The 27,162-nt window shown below is 32.7% G+C and overlaps 1 protein-coding gene across 6 annotated transcripts in view; it reads left to right on the top strand.

Annotated features, from left to right (window-relative positions):
• Positions 1-27,162, top strand: part of Csmd3 (CUB and Sushi multiple domains 3) — a 1,105,037-nt gene that overhangs the window by 929,950 nt on the left and 147,925 nt on the right. For 4 of the 6 annotated variants that reach the window (XM_048802035.1, XM_048802034.1, XM_048802033.1 and 1 more), the window contains 3 exons: positions 20,706-20,819; positions 21,326-21,421; positions 22,964-23,167. In XM_048802035.1, the coding sequence (XP_048657992.1) occupies positions 20,706-20,819; positions 21,326-21,421; positions 22,964-23,167 (414 nt within the window). The remainder of the gene's footprint in view (positions 1-20,705; positions 20,820-21,325; positions 21,422-22,963; positions 23,168-27,162) is intronic. The other 2 variants (XM_048802036.1, XM_048802032.1) reach the window with 1 other exon arrangement.

Here is a 27,162-nt window from a genome sequence, read left to right as displayed (position 1 = left end):
AAATTAAGACTAGGCTTAGAAGACACAGATTCTCTAAGAAAGAGGATTTTTTTTTCCAAATTGGGCATAGGAGAACGGAAATTAGGATAGAAAAAAAAAATCACGAAATATTCTTTCCTGTCTACCCTCATTTCTTGGTATGTTCATCATTGTGAATTTGTCTCAGTGTATATACTTTGTGTATACTTGCTGAACAACCAGTCAGTCCCTGAAAAGGAGTATATAACTATAAAGCATAGCAAGTTTCACACTTGGAGTGACAAGCATGGGTTGGCTTAAAAAAAAAAAAAGTTCACTTGTAGAGAGAGCAGATTTGTACAGCTCAAGGTGGCCTTCATATATTTATTGAGTAGTACATTCTGCAGGGTTCATCCATCATTTTTCTGTTGTTGAAGCTCTGCCTCTCTAAAGAAATTAAACAGGAGACACATGCCATACCTCATCACCATTCATTTTTCTTACTGCCCTTTTCTCTAAGTCATTACTAGCAATCTGCAACTTTCAGTGTGCTACATGTTTTATGTATGAAAAAATACAGTGAGAAACTCTTCCTTTCATAAAATTATTCTGGAAGAAGTTATCACTTCTGCTTTGCATTTCCAGTTAGCTTAAACCAAAAATAAAACTTAGAAAGTATTGATTCTTTTCAATTATAAAGTTAAAATTTAACATTTCTGTTTAGCAATAGAATCTACCTTTTGAGTTAATCTTTTAAACATCAAAACTGGGGACCTCAGGTGTATGATATCTGGAGGTGTGCATGCTTCTTTCAGTTTTATTTCTTTCAACAGTTTTTTTTATTCAGTGGCCTGTAGTTTAAAGAAGTGTATTAACCTAAAATCTGTGACAGCTGGGAATTGCCTGAGGACGATAATACTTAAATTATCTTCAAAGCCTGAATTGGTGTTTGGTGTAACTTGGGCAACTTCTTGGAGTAACAGGCAACAGAAATAAAAATTGACCCCATCCCTATTTAGAATCCCTCTCTAATTACTTTGAGTGGAAGCAAATGCGCGCACACACACACACACACACACACACACACACACACTACATCCATACACACAACTAAATTAAACCTCTTTTTCCTTCCGTTGACCAATCTCTCTTGAGTACCTTTGTGAAAGGTTAATGTGAGCTCTATATTTCATCTGATATTCTGTAGACCAGTGAACTATTATCCAAAATCAGCAGTGGCCATCAATTGAAATTCTGAAACTTACCAATGCTTGGTGTAGGGTTTTTACCAAGCGATTCATATGACCAGTTTACTATGTCTTCTAAAATATTTATCATCTGATTCATGAATGCTTTTATAAATTCATATTCCTATAATAAATTTCGTGGGTTGAACATAAAAATAATACAATTTTTGTAACTTAAAAACTGCTTTCTGAGGTTGGGAGTTTAGTGATAGAGCCCTTCTGAGGCTGGTAGTTTAGTAATAGTATGCATTAAGCCTTGGGTTCAATCCCTGATGCTGCAAAAACCAGAACAAAAGAAAAACTATTTTTTGATATCAGCAAGTAAAGAATACCAGCTTGAAGGAGAAACAAATTATTAGCAAGCTGAGAATGCCCACATGTTTCAGGCTGGCACTCAGTACCTGGCAGAGATCATGATTCATATGCTTGATTACATAAATGAGTGAAATTAATCATGTAGTATTTTCCCACATAGGGTAATGGATCCACCTTGAGGAGGAGACTATTTGGAAAGGCTATTGGGGCTGGTGATAGCTGCTTTCTTTTTTGTTGTTTTGTTTTTTTTCCTATTTCATCTGCCCTTTGTCATGCTCATTGAATTATTTTATGGACAACTCTGGAATTTGTTTGGTAAAAAGAATTTGGGTTTGTTTGGGGAAAAGAAGGAGAAACAGAGAATTGGTAATAGAAAACTGGTTTTAAAAGCTCCCCAAATTTATGCATATAGTATAAGCATTCCCATTCAATAAACATATGTTTGCTCTCCTACCTCAGACATAGGATAAAATCAGACAACATTCTAAAAAGTATTTATAAGAAAAACTTGTGCAATCATTATTATGGATAAAGACACTGGCCTCAGTTTTGAAAAATGATTATTTCATTGGCATTAAAATATTTCATTGTCATTAAAAATATTGCTATTACTTAGAATTAAATTGCATATTTGTGTTGTTGTAACCTATCCAGGACATTAGACACATTTTTTTTTAATTCCACCAATTGCTGAAGTACAGATTCTTTGATTTCTAATTAATTTTATCACCATAAATTCTAATGGCTTCTCAGGGAATATTGCTTATTGACAAACTCAGTGAAAATTTCTATATTTAAGTTCTTTATAAAAAGAAAGAGGGAAAAAAGTCCCTGATAATGTATTCCAGTTGATATTATACACTTTTATATTTGTAAATGAGCTTGTTGCTTTGGAGAATTTGGTTATAAATTTTTAATTTAATTATAAATTTTGTGTATGTTAGTAAAGATTTTAGTTTATATTTTGTCCATTTTTTAAAAAATTTTTATTGTTGGTTGTTCAAAACATTACATAGTTCTTGATATATCATATTTCACACTTTGATTCAAGTGGGTTATGAACTCCCATTTTTACCCCGTATACAGATTGCAGAATCACATCAGTTACACATCCATTGATTTACATATTGCCATGCTAGTGTCTGTTGTATTCTGCTGCCTTTCCTATCCTCTACTATCCCCCCTCCCCTCCCCTCCCCTCCCCTCTTCTCTCTCTACCCCTTCTACTGTAATTCATTTCTCCCCCTTGTATTTTTTTCCCTTTCCCCTTACTTCCTCTTGTATGTAATTTTGTATAACCCTGAGGGTCTCCTTCCATTTCCATGCAATTTCCCTTCTCTCTCCCTTTCCCTCCCACCATTTTTTTATAATTAACCTTAACTTCTTTTGAAACTCTCCAGCTTAAGATGAAATCCACGTAGAAAAAGCCATATGAAGCCAGATTTATACCTTTTAGTAGTAATGACAAAGTATTGTTAATTGTACCTTTATGTTGTACTGTCAGCTCCATGTGTCTATCTTTTTAAAACTTGTGACCCAGTACCAAGTGCAGCATGGGAGACAGATTGACAGATTGCCTGCCAACAGTTATTCCCTTTAAAAAAGGACTGAAGACAACATATTAGAGAGGATGATGCTGGTATTTGTGCTTAGGAGTTCAAGTGAGATAAAAATGTGTAAAGTTGAATGCTTGGAATTAAGAGAGGATTCATGGAAAAGATAAGCTTGTTCTCTGCTGGCAAAGTAGTAATGTCATACACCCAGAGAAGAAGAGGGAAGGCATCCCAAACCAGAGGTAAAATAAACAGAACACAAGGAAACACCCTCCCCACTGAATCTACTGTACAAGATGGTCAGTCTCCACTACTAGCCATGAGGTCACTGAGGGCAGGACCATCTCTAGGCAATTCAAAAAATATTAATGCATTACCAGCATTAAGTAAATATTAGTTACAATGCTGGGGGTAAACCTGGCCTCTAATCTGGCTATAAACTTGAGGTCAACTTTCCAGAATCTTGCTTTCTACCCTTTCTTTTTCCTAAGATCAAATCTCTAGTTGGTTGCTTAGTATGTCCAAGTTTTCCCCTTCTGTGATAAAATTGTTTTATATCAATATTTTAAGAGTAATAGGTATATATTCTTAGCTTTCTATTCTGTTTTGGGTTGGCTTTTAGTAACTCTAAGTCTCTTTTCTAGAAACTGAATTACAGATCAAGACTTTCAAAACACCAGTCAGGCACGGTGGCACACACCTGTAATCCCAGCACCTTGGGAAGCTGAGGCAGGAAGATCATGAGTTTGAGGCCAGCCTCAGAAAATTAGCAAGGCACTAGGCAAATTAGTAAGACCCTGTCTCAAAATAAAAAAGACTAAAGGTGTGGCTCAGTGATTAAACATCCCTAGGTTCAATTCCCCAGTACAAAAAAAATAGACTTTGATAATCACCAAGCAGTTGTTTTTATTTAGTGAGTACTAATAAAACACTAATAAAATTTAATGATCTACAGTTCATGACAGGAAGGTAAAAAATACAGGACTCTTTGTCTTAATGTAGGTGAGATCATGGTATCAGGGATCTATATAAGTTAAGAAATTAAATGCCAGGGAAATATCTGTGAAGAAAAAAAATTGAAAATATGAAACTATTAATTTCATCTGTTTAATTCCACACAAAACTGTCTTGCCTGGGGTAGTGACTTGATCAGATTTGTGTTTTAGGTAAATCACTTCCATAGAGGTATGGATAATGAATTGGAGTTGCTCCAGATTTGTATAAAGGAATATCAGCTTGAAGACCAGAGTGGATATGAGTATAAACTCTAGAATACTAATGGAAAAGAAAAGGAGGTAGTCTATTAGAATCAAGACACATTGGAAAGATGAAAAAAGTAATGACGTGTGTGCTTCTATGTATGAGGTTAACACAAGGTAGTACTCAGGGAAGACAATCCGTGGGGCAGACTCTGTACCTCAAGGCTAGTATAATCTCAGAGTAGCCATCAATAAATATTATTAAGTGGATTGAGTGACTAGACGGGTATCCTTCCTCAAGTTAGGAAAGATTTGGGAAAGGAAGATGACTTTAGTTTTGGGTAGGCAGCTTCTTTCTTGTGTGTCTTGTAGCATTCTGCATTTTCCCCATAAGGATGGAAGTCATCAATCTCAAGTGAACTGAACTAAATATTTTCATTTTCACTATCCTTTTAAAGCAACTTGTGGCAACTCAATTTATATTTAAGGAAGTTCTGTCAGATATGATTGATAATTGCTTAAATAATATTGATTGTGAGGCAAAACAAAGAAAATGAAAAAGAAGGGCTATGCTGACACAATATTTCTAACACCTGGTATTTGAAATGATTACAAGGTATCTTGATTACCAGGAAAGAATGAAAACATTGTTTCAGCATTTCTGATTTTATTTTTTGCATATAATTACAGTGTCTGTGCTCACTGCACAAGCATACAGTGAATGCCAGTGAAGTAGATAGTGGGATACACAAATAAAGAGTCTCATGTAGTGGAGGAAAAAGTATTTAAATCAATTTCAAAGTTGTGCAGTAGCTTGTAGAACCAGGATAAGTAGTAGATACAATGGAAGCATATTTTAATCTGATAAATTCTGAGACCAGTAACAAATACATAGTGACAGCTTTGTAGGACTGAATCTTCAAAGATGATTAGACATTAGCTAAGACGGTAAGAAAGAATCTAGCATGAACAAAGTCAGAGAAGTGTATGATGTTTCTTTTTAGGAGATGCTGGTGGGGGCATTGATCTATCTAGTCTGGCTTCAGGAGGGTATCAGAGAAGGATCAGAAAGCAGGCCAGGTAGTCCTTACTGAATGAAATAGTTCAGTTTCAGATGTTTTATCCAAGAAAAAATTTAAAGAGTTAAACATGGCTTGTGATTCTATTTAGTTGCTTTAATGCAAAAAAAAAAAAAAATTCAAAAATGATGAAATGATGGTTCACAATCAATACAAATTATCTATTAATTTCTGAAAACACTGCAATGATGCCCACAACACACACGTCAATTCATCTATAATATTTATGCTTTTTATATCAAAATACTATAATCTAATGTAGTAATTTTTTTCATTTATTCTAATTAGTTACACATGACAGTAGAATACACTTTAACATATCATACATAAATGGAGTATAACATCTCATTCTTCTGGTCATACACGTCATAGATTCAGACTGGTGGTGTAGTCATTTATGCACATAGGGTAATAATGTGTAATTCATTCTACTGTCCTTCCTACCCCCAAACCACATCCCCTCCCTTCACTCCCCTCAGACATTTTTTAGAGAATGTTTTTAATGATTTGAAATTATTCCATCTTTAAAAAATTTTTTAGTTATAGATGGACGCAATATCTTTATTTCATTTTTATTTATTTTTATGTGGTGCTGAGGATCAAATCCAGGGCCCCAAATGTGTAAGGCAAGCGCTTTGCCACTGAGCCACACCCCCAGCCCAAATTATCCCATCTTACTTTGATTAATGCTGCTAACTCCATTTTATTGTATACTCATATTCTGATACCTTTTAAATGGTATCAGAATGATAGAACAGTGACTACAAGACAAAGAAACAGAACTTGACTTATTTCAATTATGCACTTAGGTAGCCAATTGGGATTTTCATTTCTGCTTAAAATTTAAAAGATTAGAGTCCAAATTTTAGTAAATGTCTTTTCTGTTTCACATTCTTGTAATAAGAGTATTAAACAATTTCATTTTTGGTACCATAATATTTGTTATCTTATTTTTAATTTTTGCTGTTATTTTCAGTTCAGTAGAATAAACTTCTTATTGTCTATATTTATTTTGTAATTATTATTATTTATTTGCTTTGTTATTTTCAATGAAAATAGTTTTTAATATCTGATATACTCAATGTGCTACCATTTACTGAAATGGGTGATATTAGGTTAACAGCCCCTGGGTGTGAATCCCAACTGCACACTTCTTCCTTAGAGTGGCTTGGATCTCAATGTCCACATCCTCAAAATGGGGATATTAATACATAATACATTAATCATTATAAATAAAATCCAAGACAGTACACATAAAACTTCTGCAGCAATGCAACTGCAAAAGAGTGGCCGTTACTTTTTTTTTATTTGTTTTCATGGCTCCTTATCACTCTCTACTGAATTTAAGCCCAATTTTCTAATCCAAGTTAAAGATAATTTGGAGTTCACAACTTAAAATCAGAATATTATTTAATATGCTGAATACTATCATCTCTAAATGTGAAAAAAGGTATAACATGGAACTTAGTGTAAAATTTCTAGTAACTGTGACTTTCAAAACTTTACTTGTAAGCTACCTGTGACCCTTTCATAAAATACTGTCCAAGGGTTTTCAAGAACTCTTATTTATTTGGAATATCATATTATGTCAAATAAATGATAATTCTATTGATATATGGTTTCTTTGAATAATTGGTATTGCCAATTGGAATCTCAACATCACTTAATTGTGAAGAATCTCTAATAATTCATTGTTCAGAAATGAAATTTAGTTACCTATTTAAGAAATGTTTAAACAACAAAATTCTTATTAAATGAAATGGAAAAGAAGTATAGGAATATGAAAAAAGAAAAAATTCTCTGTTGGTAAAGCCTATACATACTTGGAAAAACTGAATAGTTTTAAGGAACTAAATACTTTAATCTCTGATTTCTTCAGGAAGTCAATAAAAATTCCATTAAAACTATTTTTTATTCCTTCAAAAAAGCCATTCCATTTAAGCAACACATAGTACACAGTGATTCACAAGCACAAGAATTTTTTTTCCTTACATATTAATTTATAATGATAATGTGAGTCAGCTTATAAATTAATTTTTAAATATTTACTTAAATTTTTTATTTATTGTTCTTGCTTTTCCTATAGTAAGTAGAAATTAATTGTTTAATGGATGAATTTGTCAATTCATGCAATCACATTTTAAAATTATCTTTCTCTGCCATAGAACTTGGCTTTAAACAGTTAATGATTCTTCCATGTAAGTTGAAAGGAATGGAGGTGATGCTATTTTTAGCCTCTTTTACAGTCAGATGCAGAATGATTAATTTTCCCTTTGAAGACAATTCAAAACATGTTTTTTCATACAATTTCTTTTAAAAGCTAAATGCTTCCTATGGTTCTATGAATAAACTTTGTATTTCTAAGTAAAAAGCTTTTTTAAATATAATGCTATATTCCATTGGAATTATAACTTATTAAGTAACAGAATATTTGGAATGCTTCCACAGTTGACAGCTTCTGGCATGTCTAGACAACACAGAGAGCTTGAATACTTCACACAGCAGTACAAGAACATTCATCTCCTTGATAGTAGAAAATAAATGCAAACCTGATGAGAAAAAGGAAGAAAATATATTAATGAGAATAGAAAAATAAATCATTAAATTAAAAACAGGGTACAAGCACTCAGGCTGTATATATGCATATTCTAACGTGCAAATATGCACTTGAATACAAACACTTCACTTTCACACACTTTTCCACCGTAAGGTTTGACTTGGACTTACCTGTGAGTATGAGGATATACGAATAATGAAATTAAGCTGTATTTTCCATGCAAGTATAGTAATTAAATTATCCATGTCTAGGAATTTTAAACTGTTTTCTCTCAGGGAAGTTCCAAATCCTGCTGTGATATGCATTTCTTACTGTTCTAATTGGAGTTTAAAATGCATTTTCCTATAGATTTGGTGTTGCAAATCTCTCAACGTTTATTTACTTCAGTTACCTCATTTAGAAAACAACAAGTTTAGTTTAGTTAAATCATTGTGAAGTTTCTTGTATAGATAAAATATTTGTTTATTTTCATCAATTGCAATGATACCAAGTCAAATTGATATTTTAGTTAAGCTAAGCACCTTTCATTTCTACATTGTTTCCATGTAAACATACATTTTGAAATCTTAACAATCTCCTCCTAGTAAATATCTTTCAAAGACCACCCATCCTTATTTTGTGGATAGGTCTCATATGAAAGTAAAGATAGGCTAATCACCATTGACCCTTATATCACTAACTTATTATGGTGATAAATTTATGAGATCTAATTCTTTGTTAATAAGATGATACTGTTTAAAATTTGAATTCTGTTAGTCCAATGGGAGCTTGTCCTAGTTTAACATGTCTTTCAATCTCCTTAAATAGAATTAAAGCAATGTATACATGCAGAAGGTTTTGATTGGGAGGCAAAGACAAACATCAGTTGGTTCACAACTTATCAACTGAGGACACTGATCCTTGGAAGTTTTTCATCTGCACCAAGTGAGGGAAAAGATCAATTCAAAAAATTTTCAGCCATTTCTGTATAGCTATGATTTTCTAATCAAAAGCTTCCTTATATGAAAATTGAAATGTATTCATATTTATGAGGTCTAGAACTTTTAATTCTAGGTTTTCTCAATAATTTGTGGTGTTTTGCACATAGTAAGTGATAACTAATATAATTAAGGTGTGGATATTTGGAATTGTGGCTATTAGGTCCATGGTAAGCCATGATAAGGGTGACAACATTGATAGTAAAGATATTTAAAAAGCAGGGTTGAGATGTTTTATTTTAGTTGTATTTAGAATAACTCTTTACAGATTAAACACACACACACACACACACACACATACACACACACTCCTTCTCTCATATTTTTTTCTAGTTTTTGAAAATACAATTTGAGACTGTTTCTGCAAAGACAAATTAACTTTTTTGTTTCTGCAAAGACAAATTAACTAAAATCTTTAGGGAACAGAAACCATATATAATACCATTTGGCCACTAGTGCAATTCAAATGGTCCCTTAAATGATACATATTCTGGAGATTTATTTCTCAATAGCTTCACTATATGTGTATGTACTCTCTGAGTAAATTTAAGGAATAAAAATAATATAAATATCCTTTGATCTTTGAACAAATGAATGATGAAGATTCTTACAACATTTTTATTGTAACATTCTTATTTCTTTTGTTAATATTAACAGAGTTAAAAACAAATAGTTGATTTTACTTAGGTATAAAATCATATATTAACATTGAAGTTTTTAATAGATTTGCAAGGTATATTTATTGTGTGTATATAAAAATGATATTATGTATATTATGTACCTGCTGTGCAAAATGTTTTATAGATTAATCATTACTACCATCCTAAAGAGTGGATACTATTTTGGAGATTAGGAGAAAGATTCAGAAAGGTTTATTATTTTGTTCAAGGTTATAGGATCAGTAAGTATCAAACACGACAAACCCAGGTTTGTAGGACTGCAAATATTATGATGACTCTAAAAACTAAGATATTTAATAGATTCTCCCACTCCTCTGAATTCTAAAAGTTCTTAGTATACAGAACACTAAGCAATTTATTTATTGATGCTAAATTTTTATATAAATGTGTATATTTTTAAGATAACAAATGTTTTATATATTATTAATGATGACTAATAATTTGGCCATTTAGGATGCATTGTAGGGAGAGAAATTAATTACAGTAGATGGGGTAGAGAGAGAAGATGGGAGGGGAGGGGAGGGGAGGGGGGATAGATAGTAGAGGATAGGAAAGGCAACAGAATACAACAGACATTAGTATGGCAATATGTAAAAATGTGGATGTGTAACCAATGTGATTCTGCAATCTGTATACGGGGTAAAAAGGGGAATTCATAACCCACTTGAATCAAATGTATGAAATATGATATGTCAAGAACTATGTAATGTTTTGAACAACTAATAATAAAAAAAGCATAACAAAATATTTCCCCATCTTTCTCAACAAATTTTTAAAAATTCACTTTTTTATTTCAGGTTCTTTAGCTTGTATCTTAATTGTTGAGGTTGAATGTACTAAGATTTCATCAATGACTTTCAATGTCTATTTTTTCACCAGTAGACACCAGGCAACTATCCTCTATACGGTAGTTAAAACATAAATCCATATTTCATGAATACATATCTTAGTTCTTCACCTTGCTAACTTAGTAATTTTTTAAGTGTTCTTAATTTATTTAAATTTCTTTTTTTTTCAATTCTAAAATGGAGATAATAATGCCTACCTCAATGGCTGTGTTGAAGATTAATCAACATGCTATGTATAAAGAGGTTAGCACAGTCCTTTACAAATAGTAAGGTTTAGTGAACTAGTTAATATTTTCTTTATATATATATTTTTCTTTATACATATATATACATATATATATTTAGTAAATAAATATGAGATATTTGATTATTAAATTTTTTTGCAGGGCTAGGGATATGGCTTAAGCGGTAGCGCGCTCGCCTGGCATGCGTGCAGCCCGGGTTCGATCCTCAGCACCACATACAAAGATATTGTGTCCGCTGAAAACTAAAAAATAAATACTACAAATTTTTTTTTCTCTCTCTCTCAAAAATAAACAAATAAATAAAAGTTTTTGCAATAGTAAATTCTTTCACTTTAATTGAATATTTCTAATGGACTGTGGTGCAGGGAAATAAATGTCAGAGCATGACAGAATTATATTATAATTAATTCTATTATGTTTGGAGTTTCTCTTGTTATGAAAATGATCAAGCATGTTACAGTTAGAGCCCAAGTTAAAGAAATGACTAGTGGTGATTTTTTTTTTTTTTAAGCTGAGAACCATTTAAAAAACTTTGCCCTATGATATACCCCTCTATCTGTTTCTCTAAAAGAACTGTGATTCTGTCAAATGCAAAGTCTTAGGCACTGGAAGTTGGAAAGTTGAAGGTTTCAGAGTGCTGTCCCTGAGGGAAAGACATGGTATATGTAGGAAGCAATATGTGGAGTAAAGTTACAGAATTCAGTGAAAGAAAGTTTGGATATAGGTTCAATATAGCAGCCCCCTGGCCTCTACAGGAATCCTCCAATCAGGAGTTCATCATTTCTAGTTTAACTCTCAGCAAAAACTAAATTAAAGTAAAATTTTCGTGAGTTGAATTTTTTATTCTATTTTAGTTTCTTTGCTTTAAAAAAAAAAAACATACTGTTCTATAAATATATGATACTAAAAATCGGGGCTGGGGATGTGGCTCAAGCGGTAGCGCACTCGCCTGGCATGAGTGAGGCCCAGGTTTGATCCTCAGCACCACACACAAAAATGTTGTGTCCGCCGATAACTAAAAAATAAATATTAAAATTCTCTCTCCCTCTCTCTCTCTCTCTCTCTCTCTCTCTCTCTCTCTCTCAAAAAAAAAATAAATATATGATACTAAAAATATGAGAGTCAAGGATTAAACACAGTAAAAATGACTTTAGTGATTATCAGCCAAATAAAAATGTCTGGGCTTTCTTTGTTTTAGATCCTGATTAGATCAAATTAACTGTAAAAAGACTTTTCTTTTTTCTTCTTATTGTAAAAAATCAGGGAAATGAAAATAAGAATAACAATTATTAGATAAAATAAAGAAATTACTGTTTATTTTGTTAGATATGATAATTATATTTTTTAAAGTATATATCAGGGGAAAATACTGAAGCATTTATAGAAAAAAATATATGATGATGTGATTGCTTTAAATTACAGCCATTTTGGGGATATAGTGAGGATAAGAAGGGACAAATGAAATAAAATTGGCAAAATGTTGGTGTTAAAGTTTAGTGATGGATTTATGAATATTAATTTTACTATTCTCTATACTTGATATATGTTCAGAAATTGACATAATAAAAAAATCTACTAATTTAAATTATAATCCATGTGAAAATATTTTCCTGACCTAAATTTGTCTAGTTGTGATTTAACAGACATATTGTGCCAAATGTTCAGAAAACAAAAAATTTAGGAATGATTACAGGAAAATACTCATCCACATGGAAAATGAGGAAAAAATTAAAATGTTAATAAAATAAACTAACATTGTAAACTTTTTTTCTTTCTTGTTTTAATTCTTCTAAACACCAGTAGCATTGCTTTTTTTTTTTTTTTTTTTTTTTTTAATGATTTCATTGCTTAATTCTCAGCTGTTGGGAAATTTTGTAACTACCAAATTGCAAATAAACTACTGGCTTAGAGTTAAATAGATATTGGTTCCTGGAATAATTGAAGACAATTGAACTATATTTTCTTTAAGATGGATTTTGCAATGTATATATGTCCAAAAAATGTCAACTAGGCAGTTTTTAAATTTGATGCTAGGCAATTGGTCACAGTAGAGACTGAAAGCCAGCTTTGGAGAAGCCTGAAAGTACACTTTATCATTTATTCAGAAAACCTAACTTGTAAATTGAAAGGAGTATCCCACAAGAAATTACTAACAGGAAGATAGCCAGGTACTATCACAATCAAATTCATGGATTTTTTTTAATAACATCTTTTGTTTTCTGATTATTGCAAAGTGGTAATGCATATTAGATTTTTATATTTATATTCAGAACCAGAATCTTATTGTACTATAGAAGCTGCTGACCTAGCATTTACAGACTTTTTGTTCTAGGTAAAAATTGGCCCTGGAATCTAGAGCGAAGCCAAGCTTCTGCAGGGAACTGAACCTAGGGCTATATTCATAGTAAGCAAGCACTCTACTACTGGATTACAACCCACACCCCCTTTTTTTAAAATTTTGTTTTGAAACAGGGTCTCACTGAGTTCCCCCAGGCTTACCTGAAACTTGCTATCTTCTTGCCGTAGCCTCCTGAGTACCTGGGATTGTGGGCATCAGCCATTGCACCAGGCTTGCAGGGAGTTTTAGTAGCCTCTAGATAATTACCATATTATACACATGACTCACCTATAGTACAATGATGCATACAGCATCTCTCACAAGTTAATGGTTTATTATCATGGTAGTATAATAATAGTCATAAGTGTTTGGAATATAACTGATAGGTAGAAAACATAAAAGTTGACAAAATATTATTGAAACTTTCACTTATTTTTTCAATGAATACAACTTTTACTCAAACTTTTCCAGTGATAGTTGGTATTTTAAAAGTAGTACAGTGCTTTGATAAAGTATTGATTTTTTTTTAAGTTCTGCCTTTCTGGTATTTTTAAGAATAACTTTTATCACACTAAACTTCTATTTATATACTTTTTCATAAAACTGAAGTTTTCATTGAATATCTTTTAATCATTTTTAAAAGAAAATGCCTTTAAGTCCCTGATAGCCTAGTGATCCCAAAATGTAACCTTGTATCTATTTACACAATAAGTACTTTACTGCCCAGAGCATATAGAGAGCAAAGAGCTTTGTATATGTTATTGATTTAGAAGGTAAAACTTTTTGTATGAATAAGTCAAATGAAACAAGATTGGAAAGATCCTCCTAAAATAATATTTTGAAATATTCAAATGAGATGAAAATATGAGGCAAATTTCATATAAATCTAGTGAAATTTTTTGATAGCTTATGTCACCAACAGTAATTTTTTATGCTTTCACACATAATCAAGTGCAGTTCTAAACTCATCTTTGATTTGAATCTTATTTCCATTCACTTAGTGTGGGTGCAACACAAAACACATCTGTGTTATGTTGGTGAATAAAATGCATGCTGCGCACACAGGGTGGCTTCTTACAAAATTTTTAGCAGAGTTACAAACCAGCTAAGTGCATAATATAGACATCAAAATAAACCTTATCATACACAAGAATGTGTGGATTTTGTAAAAGAAGTAACAGGCATATTGATAATCAAGTTATGAACAAATGGGAAATTGTCATATTTTTTCTTTTTCTTTTCTTTTTTTCTTCCTGGACTCCTTTTTATGTAGAACTATTTATTTTGTAATTGTTTCATTACCTTTGCCACAGGGGGACTTAAGACAGAGGAAGCAAACAGAAACAAATTAGAATGCCTTACCTTGTTCCTCCTTTTTTAGCATAAGTAGGAAGCTGATGATTACATTTTCTTCTTCCACCTACAAAGAGAGAATATAAAATCAATGAGACAGATTTTATTCATATGAAGTTGTAAAAAAAAAATCAACCTGATTAAAATAGATGGAATACTAGTCTAACCCAGTCAATTCTAACATCTATTGTAATTATGCATGTATAACAGGGTGTGGTGCCATACAGCTGTAATTCCAGCTACTTAGGAGTGTGAGGCCAGAGGACCATAGGTTCTAAGCCAGCCTGGGCAACAGCTGGACCCTGTCTCAATAAATAAATAAATAAAGCATGTATAGAAAGCAGAAAATGAGAGATAATATGCAAACATCAAAGGTCAATTAAAATTTGCCTATCAGTAAAATTTAAAATTGGGTTATTAGCATATACATTTACAAAGCCTAGTTATTATTTATAGTAAGTAATATTTATTCCCATGTTTTAGGCACTGTTCAAAGTGTTTTGCATGTATTAGTTTATGAATATTCACATGAGTCCTAGGAGGTTAGGTACTTTTATAATCCCAGTTTTACAGATGAGAAACTTTCCCATGTGGGTCATCCCAGATTCAGTTCCAGAGAATTGGATTCCAGAACTCTTCATTAGAGAGTTTTAGTGGTCATTACAGACCCATAAGTTGGTCATTTGAAAACATTAGTTCTAAATCTACTCAGGCAGAGATGCTGAGTCTTTAAGCTGATTCATCTGTTTTTTCATTATGGTACCATAATTACTATGGTACCATCCATCTGACTACTAGAACTTCCTGGAGGACCTGCTACTCCTACCATTCCCTGCCAAATCTGAATTCTACTACATCAAAAGAAGTTCTAATAAAATTGGAATTTACCATAAACTCATACATGTTTTAATTTTACTATTTACCACTTTCCACAGGAGTGGATAAATTAGTTCCCCTAAACATGCCCCAGTTGGATTATGAGTTTTTCCCTTGAAATACTCTGAGATTATTTCCTTCTGAGAGAAAAGAATAAAAACTAAGTTGAAAACTGTCTTTATTTGTATAAATTCAATTTTTATTTTTAATTCAATAACTCCAGTTCTCATCACTGAATAACAGTAATCATGTCCATTTTTTGTTTTATTATCCTCACTTTAAGTTAATAAATTTCTAAGTCAGCAAGCCTCTGGTACTAGCTAGTTATTTCAATGGCACAAAAATTAAATGTGACTTCTTAAAGTTTCTGGTTTTCTTAGACAACATTGAAAAAAAAATATTCACTCACTAGCTGAAGAACAGGAGAGCAGACTTTATTCAAGATTATCAGTATAGGTATAGAAACCATTGTAATGGAGTTTTGCAGTAGGAGAGAGATTGAGCTCCACTCTAAATACAACAAGGAGAAATGGGAATTTATAGCCAAGGTATAGGATAGGCCTTAGTAAGAGAAAAACTACTGAACAGAAACTTCAGGGGTAGTTGAAGATTGTGTCAATGTTAAGTTAGGGTCGTCAAATATCTCCTGAGAAACAATGGGAGATAAGATGTGATCATTTGAAGATGAAGGATTCTAGACAGATTCTTACTAAGAATGGACAAGACAAGGAAAGGCACAGAAATAAAAGAATCAAGACCTAGTCTGAAAATTAAGAGAATCATGATCAAAGTTTGATCAAGGAGATCATCTTTGCCTGTGCTGGTTAAACACTTTGGCAGAATAGGATCTAGTGGGAAAGGAAGCTTTAACTTCTTATTGTTCCAACCTGGTTGTGTAGCTCAGTGATAGAGCACTTGTCTAGCATGTGAGAGCTCCTGATTTGCATCCCAGTACAGGATAGCAAAGAAAACTCTTGATGTTATGAGTACTCATGTTCAAAGCAAATGACCACCCCATGGGCTTTAATCAACTTTACTGCATTATGTTATACCGCAGGTGCTACCATTTCTGTGGGTTCTTAAACTCTCTATCAGAAGAATCAGGCTGAGGCACAGTAATACAGAAACAAGGCTCTTTATTCTTATGATCTAGAACAAGGGAGACAGTACGTGGGGGACAGAAACCCTAAGCTAACTCAATTAGGAAGCAAGTAGTGAAAAAGCATTTTTGTGTTTCTAAGGTAGGCAGGGACCTGATCTCTCAACATCACTTCATACAGAAGGAGAGCTTCACCTACATCTGTGTTCTCCTCATCATGGGTCTCCACTTGAAGTATGTCTCATTTTCATCTTAGATATCCTCCTCAGAGTGTGTTTTGTATTATGTGAATGAGTAAAGATTAAAAATAAGTTATTTTAGCATCTTATTGTGCATGTACTTGCCCCTTATAACTCAGAAACAGCCAGATGCGGTTGCACACATCTGTAATCCCAGCAGTTTAGGAGGCTGAGACAGGAGATCACAAATTCAAGGCCAGCCCTAAGCAGTTTAGCAAGACCCTGTCTCAAGATAAAAATGAAAAGGGCTGGGAATGTAGTTTAATACCCAGTACCCCCCAAAAATGGGGACTGGGGAAGTGACCCAGTGGTTAAGCCCCCTGGGTTCAATCCCAGGTCCCAAAAATGAAAAGAAAAAAAAAAACAAAAAACAAACAACAACAACAACAAAAAAAAAAAACACCTCAGAAAACAATCTCATCCCCACATCAATCTGAAAGACACAAGATGAATACCTGGTAAAGTCAAACAAGTATGGGTCTTTGTTTCTTAGATTAAGTGACAAATTGTTTGATTTTTGTTTTCTTTGGCCCTTATTTCCTGGTGTATTTGCTGCCCCTGCTAACCCTGTAAGAATCTTTCTCACAGGCAGCCACCATACTGTTTGACAACAAAGATGCTCTTAGTGTGACTGTTGTTCTATAGTGAGCATTCCAACAGCTAGTGCTCAGAAGTTTCTTCATGTCTTCCCAAGCACTGTGTCAGCATTTATTGATTTACACTTAGAATGCCTTAATTAAACAGAATGATCAAATAATCAGGATTTAAAGGAATGTGCTCTAAGGAAAAAGGATTAAATATAATTTGGTATAGGAAACAATTGCTTATTCTAACTTAAATAAAATAAAACTTGTGTCATGCAAACCTTCTCAGTATATGGTACCTTTTATAAAAAGCAAGCAATAAATCTTGCTTTTTATAAAAATAAGAACAGATAGACATATTGCCTTGTCTCATTCTGTGTTTGCTTGCTCTTGGAGAAACAAATGCACTAGAACAAAATTTTTAAGTTGTGATGAACATTTTATGAATATGAACAAAATTAGAGATTTTCTCTATGTGATTTAAGCAGACTTAAAAGTAATTCTTAAAATCTAAACAATATATTTCTCCCCTAACTCTGTTTCTTAGAATTAGGTAGAGAACTTGTATTGAAGAATGAATTTGAATATGTGATGAATATAGCAATAACCTGCATTGGAAGATGTACCCCAAATGCCTGTTGTTGTTTTATAATTCATTTGATTGGCTAATATGACATTCCATAGGTAGAATAAAATCTGGCATCTTTTCATAGGTAAAATAAAGATAAGCTGTCATATATTTTTTAATTAATTTATTTATTCTAATTAGGTATATATGATAGCTGAATGCATTTTGATTCATTGTAGCCAGTTTTTCCAGTTGTACACTATGTAGAGTCGCACCATTTGTGTCTTCATGCATGTACTTAGGGTAATGATGTTCATCTCATTCCACCATCTTTCCTGCCCCAAGTCCCCTCCCCTTTGCCCAACCTAATTTCCTCATTCTTTCCATGCCGCCCCCACCTCATTATGGATCAGCATCCACTGATCAGAGAGAACATGGGGCCTTTGGGTTTGGGAGATTGGTTTACTTTGCTTAGCATGATATTCTCCAGCTCCATCCATTTGCATCATTTTATTCTCCTTTAATGCTGAGTAATATTCCATTGTGTATATATACCACAGTTTCTTTATCTACTCATCTATTGAAGGGCATCTAGGTTGGTTCCATAGTAAGCTATTATGGATTGAGCTGCTATAAACATTGATGTGGATGAGTTACTGTAGTAGGCTGATTTTTAGTCCTTTGGGTATAGAGTGAGGAGTGGGATAGCTGGGTAAAATGATGGTTCCAATCCAACATTTCTAAGGAATCTCCATACTGGATAAGCCACCATTTTAACAAAGGCCAATATAATGAATGGGGTCTAAGAGCAGGGACCCTATCTGTATTGGTCACGTTTTAAACAACAGTATTTAATTTGGATCCTTGTTGTTTTAGTCACCTTTTTTTGCTGCTGTAATTTAAAGACCTGATCAAAAGAGAATTCAACTGAATGACAGATGACTAATACAGAAATAGGTGGCTAGATTAGATAGATAGGTAGGTAGGTAGATTAAATAGGTAAAATGAATTTACAAATAGGTGAAAAATTGATTGTTTAGAAATCCATTCCATACGCCATAGTCCCCATGAATACAGGTGACCCACGTATGCTAGACAACAACTTGCTTAACAAAAATTTGCCAATAGAGCTGGACATGGTGGCACAGGCCTGTAGTCACAGCTATTGGGAGACTGAAGCAGGAGTATCACTTGAGCCCAGGATCTCAGGACCAGCCTGGGCAAAATAGGGAAACTCCATCTCAAAAACAAAAGCAAAGACAACAAAACAACAAAACAGCAGTAATTCTTTGGTCCTCTTTAAAGTCTCTCCTAGTTTTCTATCAATTTCAACCAGGCAAAGGACATTCAGAACATTTTAGAAACTAAAGACCTGCTGTCTACACATAAGAAAATGGACTAATTAGCAAACAGAATGGGGAAGCAAAACTGAAGGATACCACATAATGTTTTAAATTTCTGACTAAGAAGGGAGGATTTGATTCAGAATTATAATGCAATTGTTAAATGAGATGATAATAGTTTGGGATTTAAGGGACTAAATTCAGGATCTTTTAAAAGGTCTGAGCTCAAAATATTTTATATGATCATTAAAGCAATTCACTGCATGTATCTGGTTTAGTGGAAACATAAATTTTCATGACTTCTAGGAAATATTTTAAGGAGGAGTATTTACAAATTAAGCACTTCAGTGTTCTGAAATTGGTTCAAAGCAATGACCCTACAACTGTTACTATGTTGATTTTTGTTTTTTACTCCACAAAGAACTGGACTGAGATCACCAGCTTATTTTTGCAAGCAAAAAGAAAGATATTAAAAGATAAAAAAAATAATACTGCATCTTTGTTTACAGTATTATGTATAACCTGTATTCATGTGTAAAACTCAGCACGTCTTTCAAGTGAACTAGATTGTTTTTGAAGGGGCCAGGAAAGGATGTCCATTACCTTGACTTGACATATAAAATATAAATGTTTAATTTAATTAAAATAATGTGATTTTTCTTTATTAAAGTTATCTTAGCTTTTATCTTATTAAACTTTAAATATATATATATTCATACTCTTTTAAACCCCTCACAGTTTTTCTATCCAGTGAAGTTTTAAAAATAATGATTGAAACCCATTGAAAAAATTTGGGGGCACCAAACACAAATTGATTTTGACTCTGGAATGGGTTCTTTCTTTGAAGATATAGTTGGGATAGATTTTGCATGTAAATTTAATTTGTAATGAAAGACAAGTACAACGTGAAGTAAATGAGTCTCTCACAGAGCTCTTTTGGTACATATTTCAGTACTGTGCTTACCAAGCAAAATTAATCATTTTATGAAATTTTTATAATTTCAGTTGCTAAGGATGATAAATAATAGTTCTTTATTTTGGCAGAGATTAATAATACAAGCTAAGAAATCATTTTTAGTGTAGAATGTAAATTAAACACTAAAACACTATCTCTGACAAGTATCATGTTGATCTATTTTCAGAAAAACTATTTGGACATTTTAAGAGAGGAAAAAAAAAAAAAAAACCCTGAATGACAGTTATCTCATCTAAAGGAGGAGAAAAAAAAATTAGAAAAAGAGAAGAGAGTCACAAAGTGAAAAGAATCAAACTACCATTGGGAAAAAAAAATCAAAAAATAGTTATTTTAAGTACTAATCACCAACCTTATGATTTCTGATCTAAATTAAATGCTATGCCTATTTTATATTTAAAAAATAGTCTTCTTAAAATTTTATTGATTTTAGGCCCTGGTCATTATCTTTTTGACCTGAAATACTTGTGTTGGGAATATCAACCAATTGGCACTTATCCACTCTTAAAGGTTAAAAAAAAAAGAAAAAAGAAAAAGAAAGATGACTATTATATTGTAATACTTTGTTCTCTCTCTCCTCCTCTTTCTATTTTTTTTTGTTTTGTTTTTTGTTTTTTGTTTTCATTTTTGGATGGTTGGTGATTTGTTTGCTTCTCCTGGTTCCTGTTGATCAGTGGTGTTTGGCCAGTTTGTATTTTTCCAGACATCACTCCACGATGTTGTTGAGGTGTTTGATGGGCCAACTCAGCAATCTTCTCTGTTATCTTCCCTCTCAGGATCCCATTCAGGTATCCTTTAATAGAACTGCCATGCATCAGCTATTGATTAAAGACTGACTTTGATTACTATTATAGAGAAAGCTGAGATTTATATCATCCATATTACAAATGAAGTAAACTGAAAATAGAATCATATATTTATATATATTTTAAGAATAGAAACACAACTTGACAGTAATACAGAAGCTTGAGAAAAATATAATCGACTATTTTCTGAGATTGTAATCAAGTAAATATATTTAATCACAATATGTGGTGCTTAATGTAATGTAAAATATTTAAACATTCTTTGAAGAATGAGTTAGTCTGTATCAAAATGTAATTAAAGCCTTCTGATAAAAAGATAGCAACTTAAGCTTTACCCAAAGAAAATATATTGTTAGTGGTAGGATAGTTTAAAGCAATTTAATAGAACATAGATTGAAATTTTCAAGTGACAGTGTAAAATAATATAATTTGTTAGGTTTACTGAATGAAATTATTTATGATATCTTAGTGTTTGTTTTGTTGAGTAGGAGAATCACTTCCACTGAGTTCAGGTAATCAGATCACAATTCGATTTACTTCAGTTGGACCAATAACAGCTAAGGGATTTCACTTTGTTTATCAAGGTAAGTGCCCTGTAGTCTAGAAACACACTAAGGAATGATATCAATTTCCATGCTGTGTTCCAAGCTATTGAATGATGTGATACTCATAACCATATAGGAGAGATAAAAGATTTTTTTTTAAGTAGTTTTACCCTGTTTCCCATATTCCCCACTACACTACAAGGCCATTGTCACTTTTACCAAAGTAAAAAAGAAATATTGCTTCCATTATCATTCTCCATTTAAATGTCTGATTTTCCTTCCCTCCCAGAATACTGTTTTCCAAACATCACTGTTTTTCTGTTAATTGTTCACTCTCTATATTTTCTATTTTCCTTGTAGTCTAGCACATTAAATTTAAAATGTACAAATTTTTGTCCTAATATATTTAGACATGCTAAGAAAATCATGACTCTATTCTAAAATTATACTTTCTCATTCTCTCAAGAGAATTGAAACTTTCCTTATGATTTATAAAGATTTTGCACAATTAGAATTTCATTTAGACAGCTTTTTCTTGCCTTATGTAAACAATCTTCCATGTTATCATTAAACTAAATTAAAGGCTATCATTTGAAATATTTTGTTTGAATTATGTATGATCATGTAGGAGTTATTCTCAAATGTACCTTGAACTTTATTCCTGATAAATTTATAAACATTTATTATTTGTTGTTCTTATTAAACTCCTATCCACCTTATCAATAGGCTATACTATTGTTTTATTTTTAATCATAGTTCCCCATGTAAACAACTTGTAGTATTATGAATTTAACAAGGCACTATAAAAATTTAGTTATCATTACTCAAGTTACATAAGAGAAATTGATCTACTTGAAATTCATTGTATCATTTCTTTGGACTGTTGTCAATCTCTTTAATCACATTTGTATGTGTTTTAAAAAGAAAAAACATCCTGTTATCATTCTTTTTTACTGATTTTTTAAAAAGGCACAAATGAAAGATATAAAGTCTAAAACCAATTTCAAATTTGATATTTATGATTATTGACATAAAACCTTCTATTGTTGTTAATCTGTCTGACTTATATATTGAATGTAATTATTGTCTTCATCAATAACAAACAAGTTTTGAAAACAAAGTTTGTAAACATGCTATAATAAATAAAATGCATCTAGAAATTTATGTTCTTACAGAAAATATGCTGAAAAAATTGTACTAAAAAACTACTTCATGTAAACTGACACATACTTTTTGAATTTGATATCCCAAGTTAAAAAAAAACTCAGTTTTGATGACATAAATTTCAATACCTAAAATTGCTTTATTGTATTAATAAGAATTTGCTAAAAAAATAGAAAAAATAATTGATGTTGTTTAAAGTATCAAAAGAAAAACTTTTAGAACAAAAATCTTGATGACAATGACAATATTCATTTTAAATTGTATTGTATTTTGTGTGAAATTTAAAACTTAGAAATATATTCAAGTTGTTAATTCGAGTTCTGACAAAAATGGATTTCTTTTGAACTGTTTAAATAGTAACATTTTGAAATTTGTCTAATGCATGTGAAATTAAAACCAACAATTATCTCTACACAGCTGTTCCTAGAACAAGTTCTACACAATGCAGTTCTGTTCCTGAACCAAGATTCGGAAGAAGAATTGGCAATGAATTTGCAGTGGGTTCCTTGGTTCTTTTTGAATGTAATCCAGGATATATTCTCCATGGATCCATAGCAATTAGGTGTGATACAGTGCCCAATTCTTTGGCCCAGTGGAATGATTCTTTACCTACCTGTATTGGTGAGTGTATTAATTTATATTAATATTGTTCTATGATTGTACATAATGTTTTACCAAGTTTTTCAATTATTTCTTACATTGGCAGATAAAATTACATGCATTTATTACGTACAACATGATGTTTTGAAGTATACAAGTTTCATATTTTTCTGATTATTAGTAATACTGAACTTTTTTTATACACCTCTTGGCCATTTGTATATCTTCTTTTAAGAAATGCCGATTTAGATATAGTACCCATTTTTTATTGAATTATTTTATTTTTTTATTTTTGCTATTCAGTTTTGTGAGTTTTTTGTATATTCTGAATACTAACCCCTTATCCTATGTAAAATTTACAAATATTTTCTTTTATTCATATGATGAGTATTTCCTGAGCAGACACTTTTTAGTTTAATGTAATCCCATCTGTCTTTGTTCTTTTTGCTCAAGATGCTTAGGTTATTTGTATATTTTTGTTTTCACACAAATTTGGGGAAACAATCCTAAAAGAAGATTAAAATCAATCTACATATTGGTTTGTGTAGTATGAATATTTTAATAGAATTCATTCTTTTAATCTCTGTACATAGCAAATCTTTTCATTTTTCTGTGTCATTGATGTAGGATGAGGCTGGACACCTGAGAAATTTTCAGGAAGCAGGTTTATTTAAGCTGCAGTGGTCCACAGGTGCTAATGCATATAAATCTCAGAACCCCTACGTCTGGAAATTTTTTTAGATTTATACTCAGTGGGGTGGTTACATGACAGTTACTCTTTGTCCCATATTTTCAGCCAGACAAAGATTTCACAAGTTTTTACCAAGGAAAACAGAAATAATAATTGTGCATAGCAACAAGCTTGATCCAAAGACTCAACTTTTACACGAAAAATTAACCAAGCCTTTATAACAAAAAGGAAGCTTCAAACCACTATGAGCTCTCTGCAGAAATCTTGCTTACACTCTTTGTAAAGATTTTGTTTACTAGGAGAGAAGCGTATACTTACAGTTATGGTGGGGGTCTCTTTGGTGGGGGGGGGAGGGTAACCTGGTGGGTGCATCATCATCTTCAATTTCTTTTATCAGTGTTCTATAGTATTCCTTTTAAAAATCTTCTACTTGGGTTAAGTTTATTCCCAGGTTCTTTCTTATGGATATTGTAAATGGGATTGCTTTATTGCTTTAGATTTTGCTTCTGGAATAGAGCAACACTACTGACCTTTGTGTGTTGACTTTGTATCTTACAACTTTGCAGATTTGTTTATTAGTTCAAACAGGTTTTCTGTAAGGTCTTTGGGATTTTCTAAATATAAGATCATGTTATATGCAGTGACAATTTGACTACCTCTTTTCCAATTTGAGAGCTCTTTTTTTCTTTCTCTTGTCTGATTTTTGGTTAGAACTTTTAGTACTGTCTTGAATAAAAGTGAAGGTGGGCATGTTTGTTTTCTTCCATATCTTAGAGAAAGCCTGTAACTTTTCCCCATTCAGTATTTTAAATATCATTGGAAAAATTCAATAGATTCTTCTAGTTGGTGTTCAAAGAACCTTCATAGGCAAAGATTTCTAACCTCCACCACACAAGCTTTGAGCCACAGATATCTAAGCAAAACTCAAGAGGTTGAGGAAAAGAGTTATCATTACAATGATATAATGTTGTTTTAACAACCTAAGGTCAACACTGGGTCATCCTGGCCTGGCTGACAGGTTCTAATTGGAACTTGTTTTACAGAATTTATGGTTGATGGACTCTGATCTTAGTCTTCTGTCTTTCCCAGGACTCCATTCAGTGACAATTGTGAGTTTTATAGTTGCACTGTTTTTTTCTTAGGTCATTGTCTAGTTAGCATTGTTTTTGCAGGGTTTTACTTAATAGGGTTAACCTTGCCCCTTGGTTTTGAATCCCTTAGTTTATCTATCTTCCCCTATTATAAAATGCATAGTTCATAGAGCTGAAATTAGGCATATTAGTTTTGATTTAGCTGTCTTGCCAGACCTTGTATCACTGAGCATGGCTGTTGATTAACTGATTGGCTCAGACTAAGAATTTATTTTTAATATACATTTTTAGTTGTTGATGGAAATTTATTTTATTCACTTATTTATATGTTGTGCTGAGAATTGAACCCAGTCCCCTACACATGCCAGGCAAGTGCTTTTAAAACTGAGCCACAACACCAGCCCCAAACTAAGTATTTTCTTAAATCCCTAAACCGTTTCTCATGTATAATTGCTACCTAACAACCTTAAAGTTGTTGTACGTAAAAATTACTCTTCACAGAATATTTTTTGTGTGCATTAGCTTTGTCACTCTTTCCAACTCTAGTAATTTTTAATTCCTTGACTTCAATACTTTTATTTGTACCTTAAATTTTTTTATTTTTTTTTATTTCTTACATACATGACAATAGTGGACTGCATTACATTCATAATTATCCATTCACAGCACAATTTTTCGTAACTCTGTATATAAAGTATGTTCATGTCAAATTATGCCATTATACAAGAGTTCTCTTTTTTTTTTTTTTTGTATTACAATTCTTAATACACCTTTCTACAACAATGTATTATATCTCTGTTTGTATATAAGGTATGTTGACACCAACTTTACATCTTCATATATGTATTTTGTATAATGATGAATGTCTCTTTCCACTATCTCTTCTCCCTTCCTTTCCCTCCCACCCCTATTCCCTACCTAGAGGTAATTTTCCTCCCATGCTCTCCCTCCCTACCCTACTTTGAGTCACCCCCCTTATATCAGAAAACATTCAGCATTTGTTTTGGGGGGATTAGCTAACTTTACTTAGCATAATTTTCTCTAATGCCATCCATTTCCCTGCAAATGCCATGATCTTATTATTTTTTTTTAGAGCTGAGTAATAGTCCATTGTGTATAAATGCCACATTTTTTTTTATCCATTCATCCACTGAAGGACATCTAGTTTGACTCCACAGTTTAGCTATTTTGAATTGTGCTACTATAAACATTGATGTGGCTGTGCTATTCCTCTTCTAGGACTATACCCAAAGGACCTAAAAACAGCATATTTGTACTTTAAATTTTTAAAAAAGACTTTGGGGAAATACAATAATTTTCTTTACAAACAGAAATTATTGAAGACTACACTGTTTAGAAGGAATGTGAAATTTCTTTCCATGATTTTATACATGCAATAATAAATATTTTGAAGGAATAATTAAAACAATGAGCATATATTTATAATGTTGTTTGTTTCTAGTGTTTGCAAGTTTGCCTAACATAAAATAAAAATAAAGTTAAATCAAAACAAGCTTAATTGGCTTTTAAAACATATATTAACCAACCTTTGTACTCTGTTTCTTCTTTTTTTCTGACACTAAAAAACTCAAACATCACATTATCTAAGATAATGTCTATGAAAGTATGAAGTATGGGCAATCCGAGGAAGATGGCGGCGAGGGGAGTGCATTGCCCCCGTGTGCTGCTTCACTGTGTGGGAGTATGACAAGTCAGGATGGCTAAAGGCTATCTTGTTAGGAATTTCCAGCAATAGTGGGGTGCTCCGGAACCTGGAGGAAGGATTTCCATCGCACGAGGATCGGCTACGGGGACTCAAACGCGAGAGGTTTGTCGGACGGAGGGTAACACTGCTTATTCAGCAAATCGCCCCGCGGCTAGAGTCTGCAGCGCGCGCTGGGAAACGAGGAGATAGCGACGCAGGGATACAGCGCTGCAGTTTCTGCCAGCCGTGCAAGCACCGTACTCAGGGCTGAATTCTGGGTTCGAGACGGGGGAAGGAAGCGGTCCATCTCGGTTCTCAACACTGGTGAGACCACAGAGGAGGCCAGCGGCCACCATGTTGGAAAGCTGACGTCACCATCCCTGTTTTCGACTGACCGCAGCTCATTCAGCCATAGAACAGGTAATTTCAGGCTGCCATTCGCCTGCGGCTTGCAGACAGATTGCTCGGGCTCAGTGCCTGGGTGCTTCTTAGAGCCTGCTCTTATCAGAGCATACACGGAGCACGGAGC

Source organism: Marmota marmota, unplaced genomic scaffold (genome assembly GCF_001458135.2).
Source record: "Marmota marmota marmota unplaced genomic scaffold, marMar, whole genome shotgun sequence".
Lineage (NCBI taxonomy): Eukaryota > Metazoa > Chordata > Mammalia > Rodentia > Sciuridae > Marmota > Marmota marmota.
The sequence above is the reverse complement of the archived record's forward strand: the minus strand, read 5'-3'. Positions and strand labels throughout refer to the sequence as shown.